General features: G+C 29.9%; 1 protein-coding gene across 8 annotated transcripts in view; it reads left to right on the top strand.

Annotated features, from left to right (window-relative positions):
- LOC118197914 (tyrosyl-DNA phosphodiesterase 2-like) overlaps window positions 1-12979 on the top strand; it is a 53989-nt gene that overhangs the window by 23125 nt on the left and 17885 nt on the right. For all 8 annotated transcript variants that reach the window (XM_085818358.1, XM_085818357.1, XM_085818361.1 and 5 more), the window contains 2 exons: window positions 1176-1367; window positions 6125-6335. In XM_085818358.1, the coding sequence (XP_085674484.1) occupies window positions 1176-1367; window positions 6125-6335 (403 nt within the window). The remainder of the gene's footprint in view (window positions 1-1175; window positions 1368-6124; window positions 6336-12979) is intronic.

Genomic DNA, 12979 nt, shown 5'->3' with positions numbered 1-12979 from the left:
TCTATGATTTTTATTATTGATTTTCAGTAATATCTGAATTCATAGATTATCTATTATTTTGCTATAATTTGATATTTTCTTTTCTATTTATTGTGCCGGTATTATTTGTTGATATTATAACTGTTATTTGGTCGGGTGCAGTGTAATGGTAGTTAGAGTATATTCTAGAATAAACTGAAGTTTAATTGCTGCAGTTACAGGTTTTATGCCTGTAAAGTCAACTTTGCTTTGTTGTTATGTCATTAGCCCAAAGGGGCCATTTGCCCAGAAGGGCTATTAATTTCGTTTGGGCATTTTGCGTTGATTCACTATTGACAGTGAATCACTTTAAATTGTTGCCAACAAATATTAGAGCCCGGTATTATATTTAAAGAAATTAAATAAAGAAGAATCTGCATAAATGTGTGTATGTTTCTAGCATTGGAATAAAACAACGATACCTAGAGCCATCAAATTTTGAATAACGTACATCTCCACTCAAATATGGGCCTCTGGAAGCAAAAATTTGGAATTTGTTTTATTATCTATTTCATATTTTGTAAAACATTTATGAGTTTTGATTTAGAAACTCAACTATTTCAAAGCAAGCAATAACAACACTGTATGAAAAAAAAAAAAAAAATTATATCCAGCGAGCAAGACTGTGTATCAGACATTCTAAAGCTATGCTCTTTTTAAATATTTTGTGATATTGCTGTTGAATTGAATTTTATGGTTTTTAAGTGTGAAGAACATAATATTTAATTAATAAAAACACACAAAACTGTAAAAAAAGCCCCTTTGGGCGTAGTATAAAATCTAAAAGCTTTCAGTTTTTTTTAATTAACAAACTCTACGATTTCAAAGAGGAATGGCAACAGTGTATGAAGAGGGAACATTTTTTCCCCAGCATGCGAGACTTTGTATTGGAAATTCTAAAGATATGGTAATTTTAAAATTATTTTGTAATATTGGTCTTGAATTGAATTTTATGGTTTTAGTGTAAAGAACATGATATTTAATAAATAAAGGTAACACACAAAACGTTTAAAAAAATGTCCCTTTGGGTGTAATGTAAAATCTGAAAGCTTTCAGAATTTTTTATTTTATTTAATTTTTATTTTAATTTAATTAACTTATTTATTTAGTGAGAAATAAATGAAGCAAATGATGCTTAAACTCTGTTTTTTTTCCAGTGGTAGTGATCGAAGTCTTGCCGCAGCAGCCACAGCACTTATTACAGAATCTGCATTAAGTGATGTGTCAAGTGCAGAACCTGCAAATCAAGTTTCATCCAATAAATTAAAGTTCATAACATGGAATATAGATGGACTTAATGAGAAAAATCTAAAATTAAGAACCAAGGCAATTCATAAGAATATTTTAAAGTGAGTTTTTAATTTTTATTTATTTACTTTTTAAGTACCATAGATTTCCAAATATAAATTGATCCATGTATAAGCCTAGAGTGTGTTTTTTCTTTAAAAATTTATCCAAAATTATTATAAGACAAAATGAGAAAAATAACTCCTTCAGCCTTCAAATATGTCACCATAAGAGTGAAAATGTTGCCAAGCAGGTAAAACAGTTGAAATGTTTTCCAATCAAATTGCTGTAAAATAAAATGCTAGGTGCCAATGATAATAAGTTTTAATGCTGGTAACTCTATTTAAAGCTAACACTTTTTTCTCATTCATTTGCTGTCATGTAAATAATCTGTGGTGCCCTTGTGTGTGTTAATATCTTTGTCATTTTATATTTTACCTAAAAAAGGAATGGGAAGAGAAATTCATATGCAGCAAATTTCAAACTGTAGATAATTGCATTTGCTGAAAATTCCTACAACAGAATCGTTTCTTGGCATTTCTTTATAAATGAAAAAAAATTCAAGAGTCGAGAAAGCCAGGCACAAATTTCAGTAGCACAAGACCTTTCTTTTTGGAAACAATGCAATAAACCAACATTATGAATAATTTCAAAAATAAAACAACTAATTTGCATAAAACAAATAACTCATTTCATTTAAAATTAATTTTTCCATAAACTTAAGAAATAAATTTCATTATTTAGTGATATATGGCTTACACTCAGCTAACGAAAAAGTACCTATGTTTTTTGTGAGATTAGTCGACCTGTTTATAGGCTGACCCCCATAATTTAGCTTCAGATAAAGTTCCAAAAATTCTTGGCTTATGCATGGAAATATACAATATTCTTCTTCTCTCTCTCTTCCCCCCCTTTTCTTTTCTTTTTTTTTTTTGTAATACTTATATTTATATCATCTGGCAATCTGAGTACTGGCTACATTTATACAAGGTTTGACAATAAAGTTCCAAGACTTGCTGATACCTGGCAAGTTAAAGTCACTGCAGCAAGCCATGTTGAGGATTTGTCAAAAAGTATTGTCTCTCATATTTGATGTATATCTTTGCCGACTTCAAGTAGTCTCCAAAACTGGTTTTGAAGACAATCTCTGGAATGTATTTAAGTTGTGCGATCATAAATTTCTGGATATTCTGAAGAGTCCTGAAATGCTGCTACTTCAGTATCAGTTTGAGTTTAGGCAATATAAAGAAGTCAGTAGTATGTAAATCTGGGAAATATGGTGGAGATCCATTGCTGTACAAAGGACTTCAATTTTAGATCAAGAACATCACATTAGAAGGGACAAATGATTATTGGACCCTCAGTCAGTCATTCTATATGAATGATACTTTAGTGGTCAAAAGAGGTAATCAACATTGTCTTGGTCCTTGATTTCAGGAGGCAAATCTTCTTCCATTCCATGTTTGACTTTCTGTTGATGGTTTATAGTGAAAGTGCCAGATTTTGTTTTTGCTGTTCAATCAAAAAGTGAACACAAGCCTTCCATAAATTATCATTTTCCTTGGATCTTCTGTCATTATCTTCCATATTGTTTCACAGTTGATATCTTCACACACATCTTCTATTATGTGGCTATGTGACAAGAGCAGATCATGACCACACTTAGCAGTCTCCCCCAAAAATCTGGTTGGTAGATATTCACTTCTTAGGTCATTACAGATGTCTTCACATCCATCTTAAAAATCGGGCATAAAATCCAAGCACAAGACTGAGAAATTTTGTAAGTCTCTGTAGCTAATTTTTCTAACTTTACTGTATAACTTGGTGTTAATTTTATGTTTCAGTGTGGGATGCTGGAAATTCCTGGAAATGGAAAAAAAGGTGCCTTTGATGACTGATGTTTAGAAGGCTGTAAGGTGTTTGTTCACTTTATTAAATATTCACCTATCAAGCAAAAGAGGAATATCATAGTTATAATCTGACTAATTTTTTATCAGCTCTGGAGCTTAATTGTCAAATCTTTTATTTTATAAGATTCCCCTTTTTTTATTGTTTGAAACGAAGTAGTAGTATAATTATCAATTAACATTCAGTAACACTACATTAAATTACAATTGAAAATTTTTTGTTCCTTATTATCCACATCCCAGGTTTAAGCACTGAATAGAATTGTCAGATTTTAGCATATTTTCGAGTATCTTTACATGCATGTATGATATGCGTGAAATAATACAATCTCTGGAAATAATGCGTGAATAATACAATGCGTGAAATAATACAATCTCTGGAATGTATTTAAGTTGTGCGATCATAAATTTCTGGATATTCTGAAGAGTCCTGAAATGCTGCTACTTCAGTATCAGTTTGAGTTTAGGCAATATAAAGAAGTCAGTAGTATGTAAATCTGGGAAATATGGTGGAGATCCATTGCTGTACAAAGGACTTCAATTTTAGATCAAGAACATCACATTAGAAGGGACAAATGATTATTGGACCCTCAGTCAGTCATTCTATATGAATGATACTTTAGTGGTCAAAAGAGGTAATCAACATTGTCTTGGTCCTTGATTTCAGGAGGCAAATCTTCTTCCATTCCATGTTTGACTTGCATGCTTTGAATTTATCTATGATTTTGCTGAATGGATAACAATGTAAATATTTACTATAAAGATCATTGTTTTCTTCATAAAATTTCTAATTTATTATAAAATGCTTGTTTCTGTTATTATGTATGAACAGAACAATATCTATGAACTGTAGTGAAAGTTTATTGCTAACAAACGTCATTTATTGCCAATTCAGCAAAATTGCCAATGAATTGCCAGTTTTAGGGGGGGGATAATTTGTTGCACAGCATTTCTTTTTCTAGTCATGTTACATATGATTAAAAACATTTAAGGAGTATTGTAATTTTGTGAATACAAACTGCGAATAATAGAAACTTTTGGAAAAGCTAACATGTGAGCTGTGTTAGAAGAAAAATGCATCTAATAATTGATAATTGAATTTTAATAAATTTTTTGTGATTAAAAGTTTAGAACTGCATTTTTTGTACACAACCAAAAGGCAGTGTATAACTCTTATGAGGCAAAGAGTCAGAGTATTAAGATACAGCAGATTCCCGTAAACTTGACTTGTTACTTTACATTTCCTATAACTCAGTGATTTTTTTTTCCCCCCTTAGTCACTAAAATCTGCTGTCAAGCACAGCATTGTTTTTGAAATAATGTGGATTATTAAAAGCCAGAGTGTAATAATTTTTAGCATTGCTGATATTGTGTTAACAGGTACATTTTGATTACTTATTATTGTAATTACTGTACATATTTGTGTGTATGAATGTCTACAGGTTTTCCTATTTTGTTCAAAGCTCTCTTTTTCTAATTTTGCAATTTTTATTTCATCCTCTTTGTGACACTATTTTTTGGATCCTGTATAATGAATATTGTGAGAGGTTTTGTTCTTTTTGTGGAAATTCTAGTCTACCCCATTCCTCCTGTTGATAACAAAATGACTGTCAGATAATTTCTGTCATTTGATTACCCACCCGCATTAGCAAATTTATGGTTGTATCCTACTGTCAGTTAAACTTTCAGTTCATTCTTTGTAGAGTTTCTAGTTTATATCTGCCTTTACAAATATTGTGTTGTCTGTGCAAATGAACTTGTTAGACAAGAAGAAAAGGAAACAGATTGGCTTGCCTAAATAACTGAGGAAGGGGCAAAGTATTAGTAAAAGTATTTTTGGTTTAGGTGTTGAATGAAATATTATGAGTTGTCAATAACCCATCCTTTCTTCCATAAAACTCAACTTTTTCAGTAACTCAACATCCTCTCAGTCCACATTAAGTCAGATTCACAAGAGAACTGTATTCTGTTTTGGATACTTGGCATTACAGTGGCAGAGATCAGCTTTCAATCTGTGCCTCCATAATGCCATGTGTTTATGCTGATTATATGGTTGAGGCTTTGGGAATGAAAGTTTAATTAATTTGTTGGAATACGATAGTATTCTGTCATTATTTTGCTTAGAAATACAAATTCATTTGACTGATGAAATAGCTTCTGTCAGTATTGCAGAAAATTGCCTGATCAATATCTTATAATCATTCTAATTTTAAAATCGAGGAAAGGAATCATTTTATAAGCTTTATATGTCATATACTTGGAAATGATATTTGCAGTCAATTTTACATGATATTTTTTTTCCCCCTGCAAATCCGCCAGTGGTCGAATGGTAAGAATGCTAAATAGTAGTTCTGTAATGGCAATTGAAAGCATATCCCTTCCATATGACTCCATTTACTCAGAAGGTAGGTTGAAAAGACAGAATCTGCTAACAATTCTACTGTTATTTATTGTCCATTCAAGTAACAAAAATTAATAAAGTAACATAACCAAAGAAAATTTGTGAAAAGAAAATTATTCTATTGTGGTTTATGCGCTATCGACCAAGTAGATTTAATTCAATGCAATAAATTTAAATTAAATGCAAGAAAAATGCGTATAATTTAATATTCCGTACAAAGAAATCATGTGGTGTACACATGATTTTTTTTTTTTTTTTTTTTTAAAGTTCTTTTACATGTTGGGGGTTTAAAGTCGTTTTGACTCTTCCAATATAGCACATGCTACTTATAGATTTAGATTTCAAATATGCCGTTGCTCTTCAAAGTGGCTTAAAATTTGTGTTAATCATATTTCTCCCAAAAAGATTTATAGAATGACACATATTTGTTTTAAGATGATTTATAGCAGCATAAAGGAATTTTTTCTGACATGCTAGTGGTTATTCATAATATTTGCACTTTTCTTTTCAGTGAGCAGGCTGATATTGTGTTCTTACAAGAAGTTATTCCTGAATCAGCAGCGTACTTTTTAACTCATCTGACTGATTATCATTGTTTGTTTGGAAATGAAGTTGGTTATTTTGTGGGAATTCTTTTAAAAAAGTCTACAGTATCATATTCTAAATATGGTGTAATAGATTTTCCTAATACGAGAATGATGAGAAATGCTTTGCGAGTAAAAGTAAGTAATTTGAGCTTTGTATATGTTTTTATTAAAGTTAATTATGTCATTCAAAAATAACCGTGCCCCCCCTTTTTTTTAAAGGTTTATATACAAGTGATAGTAATTCATTTTCACTTTGCTTTTGAATTATTCTTCAGTGTATTTTTCTCTTGCTAAGTGGAACATTACATTTTGGAAATGTTAATTAGAAATTTTATATTGCATTATCTTCATTGTTGGTAATATCTTAAAAACTTAAATACTGAATGTTTGAAGTTAATTTACGAAATATCAATAGTCAATTATTACACCCCTTGGCATGTGGCTGTTTATTCGCTACTGTTATTTGACATGTGGTTTATTTTCTTAGAGTAAAATATAGTGAATTCTAAGACAATCAGTCATGATCCCAAATAGTTATAGAAGATGTCTGTTGTTGATGGTGATTATTGATTCACATAATGGATTTACCCTATTTAAGACACTTGGAGTTTGTTAAAAAATGCTGAAATAGAAGTGAGATATATCAATCGTGTTATGCTAATTTAATTATAGATTATAAATATCTGCTACTTAATTTTCTGAAGCATTGTAAGCGAATAATACTTTAAAATACTGGAAATAGATCTTATATATGAAGGGAAAAAGTATGTAGAAACCTTGTTTAATTATTTCAAAAACAGTTATTATTTATTAAAATATTCATCCAATAAAGATTGCTTCAAAAAGTAATTTCAAAACTAATCTAAAAGTTCTTAAAGTAACACATTCAAACAAGCTGAGAATCCTATACCACACATCTTGTAGTTGCAAATGGTAAAAATGTCAACATGACCTTTTGTGACAGCTGAGGATATTCATCTTTTAAACTGCACCAGAATTCCACTAATGGCATTAATTTAAATTTTTCTTGCATGTCATGTCAATAAAATTTTTGTATTTTGCTACTGACATGGTCGAAGGTCATGCATTGACAATAAATGTGTTTGTCACCTGCAATTCATCTTGTTATTCCTTTGGTTGGTTTGGTTTATTTGATTTTGGCAAAGAAGGCTGCCTTTGTGGAGGACTTTGCAAGGGAAACTGGTTCGTATATACATTACTAACGAAGCAAAACCACGAAGGTGCCCATGCAACCAGCCTATTCATCATGATTTCAACTCTGGACCAAAGTACCAGTGTTCAGTGAATTTTATCGCTCGGCCACTGGTAGGCCATTATTCGTTTGGAAAATATTAATTAAAAACTTCACTTAAACCTTTCAGATGCTGAATAATTTCTTCGATAAGTGTGTCCCTTGTTTCAACTCCTTCTTTTGAATGAAAAGCCTTTTATTGTTGGGAAGTAATCAAAGTCACTGGAGTGTACACAAATTGTCCAATCTTTTCCTGAAACTTTTTTGTGAATAGGGTTCCTAAGGTCCTTAAGAGTCCTTAGATTTTTTGGAATCGATTTTTGGTCCTTAAAAGTCCTTAATTTTGGCCAAAATCAGCAGAAGGTCCTTAATTTTAATCATCTGAAATTTCTGTTTGTTTTTACGACTCATTTTGAGTGTGAATTAGCATTTTGAGAAATATTTTTGGCGATTCACTGCCGCATATATGTTTATCTTTTTAATGGGTACATGAGTTATAATTTGTTTCTATTTCTAATACAAATGATCAGATACTCGAGTTTCTAAGCAAGAAGTTAAACATAAGCATTTCGAAATTCATTTTTTCTAGCACAGAGCTCTTGAACAACTTTTCGCTTTCGGGCATGTGAATTCTTTTATTAAATGGTTTTAAATTTGGCGACTTTTCAACATTTTGGCAATTTTAAAATTAGTTTCTATAGAAATGTTTTAATTCCAAGATCTGAGAATTTTTCGACGATTTTTTTTAAAACATCGTAACATTGATAAATTTCATTAAAATAATGGTAATAATATATTGAAATTATATTTAAAAAATAACATTAAAATAAAACATTTTTATTTATTGCTGACATATTATAATGTTTCATTTTGGCAACCTTTTATACAATATTTTGAATCTGAAAAATACACAAGCTATGATGCTATAAAGCACAATTTACGAAACAGCTCTTAGCAAAAGCAAAATAAAATGTCCTTTTTTTAAATTTTTTCACAGTAAGAGTTTTTTTTTCCATGTAATTGTCTCAGAATATTCAAAATTTTCAGAATATGAATCAGTTTTCTCTATAAAATTAATTTTACACGTTTGTACCTCCTTTTTTTTCCCAAAACATTTCTGGCTTTTGCTGTTACAGAAATGGTAGGGATAATTTTTCTTTAGTATTTTTAGACATTGCAGCTTGGAAAGTTTAGAAGGATTTGAAGGCAAGATTTATAGACCGACGATTCTAGAAGATTTGAGAAATATATGACAAAATGAAAAACGTCTCCATGGTATCAGCATGTAATGGATGCATTTTGCAGAATGTTTGCAATGAATTTCTTACTTTTTGGAAAACATCTGGAAGAACAATGAAAACATAATATTTGAATGTTTTACTTCTGATACTAGAATCTTAACATGTTTATCTTCTCTTTATTTTCTGTAATTTTCACTAGACACAAGCGTGAAAGATATTAAAAATGCTTCTAATCTTATCAAATGGGCAGGCATTATAGAAAGGAATTTTTTTATTAATAAAGAAATTGAAAACTTAACACTTTAAAAGATTCACCTAAGATGTCTTAATGCATCATACAGAAAGCTGGCACTAGGCATTTTCGCACCTGATGCAATCTCTGTGGATCCTAAATTTTGCTGCCTATTGCCTTTCTAAATTGTGCTTCAAATGCTTGCTCTAAATTTTAAAAGTTTTGACATTTCTAGACTTTGTTGTTCGGTGTGTCACTAAATTCTAAAATTTCTGCCACAGCAGCTCTGCAGCCGGCCTTTACCATATGCATTTCGTATTTCTTCTGAATGTTCATATTACTAAAGATATAAAATTAGCCACTTTTTCTATACATTCTAAATGCATTTAGTATTGTTTTAGAATAACAGAAATTCTTAATTAAATCCAAAAATTCTAAAATGAAAAGGAACTGTGTTTAAGAAAGAAATTGAGTACATACAGAAAATTATTCTTCAAAGATATGTGCAGTTATTATTACGTAAATTTCCCAATTGTTTATGATTTCAACCTTTACTATAATTTTCCATTTCTATTTCCTCATATGAAAGAGTTATTGAGCCAGATTAAATTAAAAATAAATTGTATAATCTTTGACCACTAATCCACATTATTTGAATTTGAATGTTCATGTTTAATTACATGACCGTGAGCTGTAATTGATTTTGTTAGCATCAGAGCATGCCTTTATGTTCTAAGTTCTTTTTAAATAAAAGGCTTTTTTAAACCTTTGTCTCGTATTGCAGTTAATTTCAGACATAGTGATAATATGCTTCACATCTGTCGGGGTTTTGGACTATTTAACTTTTACCTGATCAATTAAACCCTCATAGGTACATTGTGGAGAGGTTGACAAGTTAGGAGATAAAGCACGCAGAAAATAGCGAGAGCATTGGTTTGCGTATTCAGACAAATCCCTAATTGTTAGAAAAGATCATTAAAAGAGAAGGAAATCAATATAAACTAGCCAAAATGTCTGGGAAGGCTTCAAATTAAAATGACTGATAAATATTTTGTTGACTGTTGTTGTTATCTTAATGTCTTAATTAATGTTTAATTATCTTAATATTGTTTAAGAATCTGTGTCATGTACATGTATTTTAAACTGTGAAATTTTATTAGATTTTGATTTTAATAGGGCTTTTTTAACAAATATTGTTAAAAAATAAAATTTAATAGTGGTCATGTAAATCCACAATGACTAAGGTTTCAAACTACCTAATTTAATTATTTATAACTAACTGCTTACCCTTAAAAATTATCTTTACATATTAAAGTGAGTTATTGCCTTTCATTAATACTCACTGTGTTCACAAGATAAAATATAAAAATGTAAAAATTCAAGTAAAACATATTCTATGCATCTACTGAGACTTAACTGGTTTACAACCCATGGAACTGTACACAAAGCTATGACACTAACTGCATCAAACTAACTTTCAACGCTTGCCTATATCAGGCATTTCAGGTTTGTTCTAATCAGCAGTTCTCTCTCTAGACAAGCAGCAGCGGTGACAACATTCAGGCTTTTGTTATGAATCATGCTGTTTATGGTCTTACTTCTCATTTTAACCTATGCAGTTTGGCATAAAATCTACTTACTTATTTACTAAACCACTACACTGACCAAGTATGTGACAAAATGAGACATTAAAAAAAAAAAAAAAAAAAAAAAAAAAAAATCAACATAAAGCTAACTGTTAGTAAAACGTAAATGTCACTTATCTTCTTTCTAATATGACCAACTATTATAAGTGTAAAATACTTAATGCTACTTGATAAATTGCATAAAGTTTACTTTATTTTCAAACTTAATTATAATTATGTTCTCATTAGTTCATGTTTAGTAATAATGCCCACTTCTTAGGGATCTATTTTACTTTCAGAATGGTAAGTGAAATTCAGGCATACATAATATTTTTAATTGAATTTATTCATTTCACATTTGCTCATAAATCCTTAATTTTTTACATTAAGGGTCCTTAAAAGTACTTAATTTCAGTGTGCAGAATTGTGTACGAACCTTGGTGACCATTAAATATATTTATTTATGAAGGGTTAAATTTAATTCATTGATTTTTGTAAAAATGTCACTTGACCTTCTAAAACCGGGCCGAAATTCTCATAATATAGCCTTCAGACCGGCGCGGTTCAAAACACTTTTGCCCCCTCTTTGACATTTTCCTAATGAGAAAAGTCATTAGTCCCCTCCATGGATGCAGTAAAATTTACATGTTTGTTGGACGCAATTCCAAAGTAATGGGTTGCTAGATTTGTGGGTTTGGTTTTTTTTTTTAAATACTTATTTTGCTTTCATCTAAATGAAGGTCTATTTAGAACAAAACGTATACAATGTTTATATTTCATTTACTATTTCTGATCGATCTCGGTAATAATTTGTGAATTTTATAACTTTGTTTTCACACTTCATTTATATTCACACATTTTTGTATTAGAAATTAGAAAACAAAAACAAAATTTTACAAAATATAATAAATACGAACTAGCTGTGTAAGTCTGCAAGATGGAATGAGATTTTTAATAACATAATTTCATTAACAAAATAATGGTAATGACTAATTTAATGAAATATTCATTAATAATATTTATTACTATTAGATGATTAGAATGAGATTCTATACAACTAGATTTTGATATGAACTTACAGCAAGAATAAAGCTTTACATAAGAACAGCAGAGCTTTAAATCTGCTTTTTTTCGATAATTTTGTTATTATAATATAAAAAAGAAAATTAGAGATACATTGGTTGCGTTTCATCATTTAACTTTAACAAATATTACATTGGACTATCAGGCAAGGGAGGTATATCTTTAAAGAGAATTTTTCTTTGTAAAATTGGCTTTTGTTTATGTTAGCAGAGAAAAAAAATTTGTGACCTTTACATGCAATCATCAAAAGTATTTTTCAGTACAGTTTTAAATGTTTATGAAGAATTATACGTCAATTTCCTTTCATAGGCAGAAATTTGGTCTAAAATCATAGTTATATCCAAAGGTTGAAGTCTATTTCATTTTCAACGAATAGTCTATTTGCACATAATATATTTTCTTCTTTATTTTAGAAAGAGTAAACTTTCACGTTTTCAAAAGAATAAGATCATACTGGGTGTTGATGCTTACAATGTATTAAATCTGTTTTTCATATTTCTTCCAATAATGAAAGCGATTGCCCTGGAATATTTTCAAAGCAAAATTAAGAAAACTGTTTATGCCAAATTTTGCATAAAGTATCTTCTCGTGTATTTTTTATTTAAAGTATGAAATTTTCTTTTTGAAAAATAAAAAAATGATGAATGGAGCAAACTTAATTCATGAAAAATAACTTTGAAATGCAATAATTCCATCGTAATATGAAATAGTGAAGAATAGTGCAATACAGCTTATTCACAATAATCCCCCTCATATGCCTAATTTATGTACTGTCAATTGAGAAATATAGGTTAGTAAATTAAAACAGTTATTTCAATACTTTTTCTTTATAAATTTTTTTACGGGCCCTTGAGTAGAGCAGTAAAGGTGGCTGAACACTTGTAGTTTGCTCGAGTTTTAATCCCAGCTAAAGGGTTTAATTCATGTTTTTTGTGTAATGTAAATATAAGCCAGCTTCTCTTAGAAATCCCTCCGCGAAGGCATTCCTCCCTTTATACAGGTAATTATTGTGTGCTTTGATGTAATTCAGTAAGCGAACAAAATTAATCCAATCAAACCCAGAGAACAGGTTGATTGCATGTGGAGTTTTCCATCAGGAATGTAAATGCGAGCAATTTTCTATTAAAAAGTTTTACACAAAAGCATTCATCCCCTTAAGCAGATAGCATACACCTGCTTTTCCATAATCCGATCCTAATTCTCATACATTTAATAGTAAGTTGACTTGCACATTATTACAGACAAAATAACATTCCTTTTTTAAAGATAAATTTTTTATTAACTTAATGTCTGAATATCCTTTATCTCTTGAGGAGTATAAAAATTTCAGCAAATAAAACTGGCCG

Source organism: Stegodyphus dumicola, chromosome 6, assembly GCF_044657685.1.
Source record: "Stegodyphus dumicola isolate Sdum_Otavi_A_Nest chromosome 6, ASM4465768v1".
Taxonomy (NCBI): domain Eukaryota; kingdom Metazoa; phylum Arthropoda; class Arachnida; order Araneae; family Eresidae; genus Stegodyphus; species Stegodyphus dumicola.
This window is presented reverse-complemented; position numbering and strand designations above follow the sequence as displayed.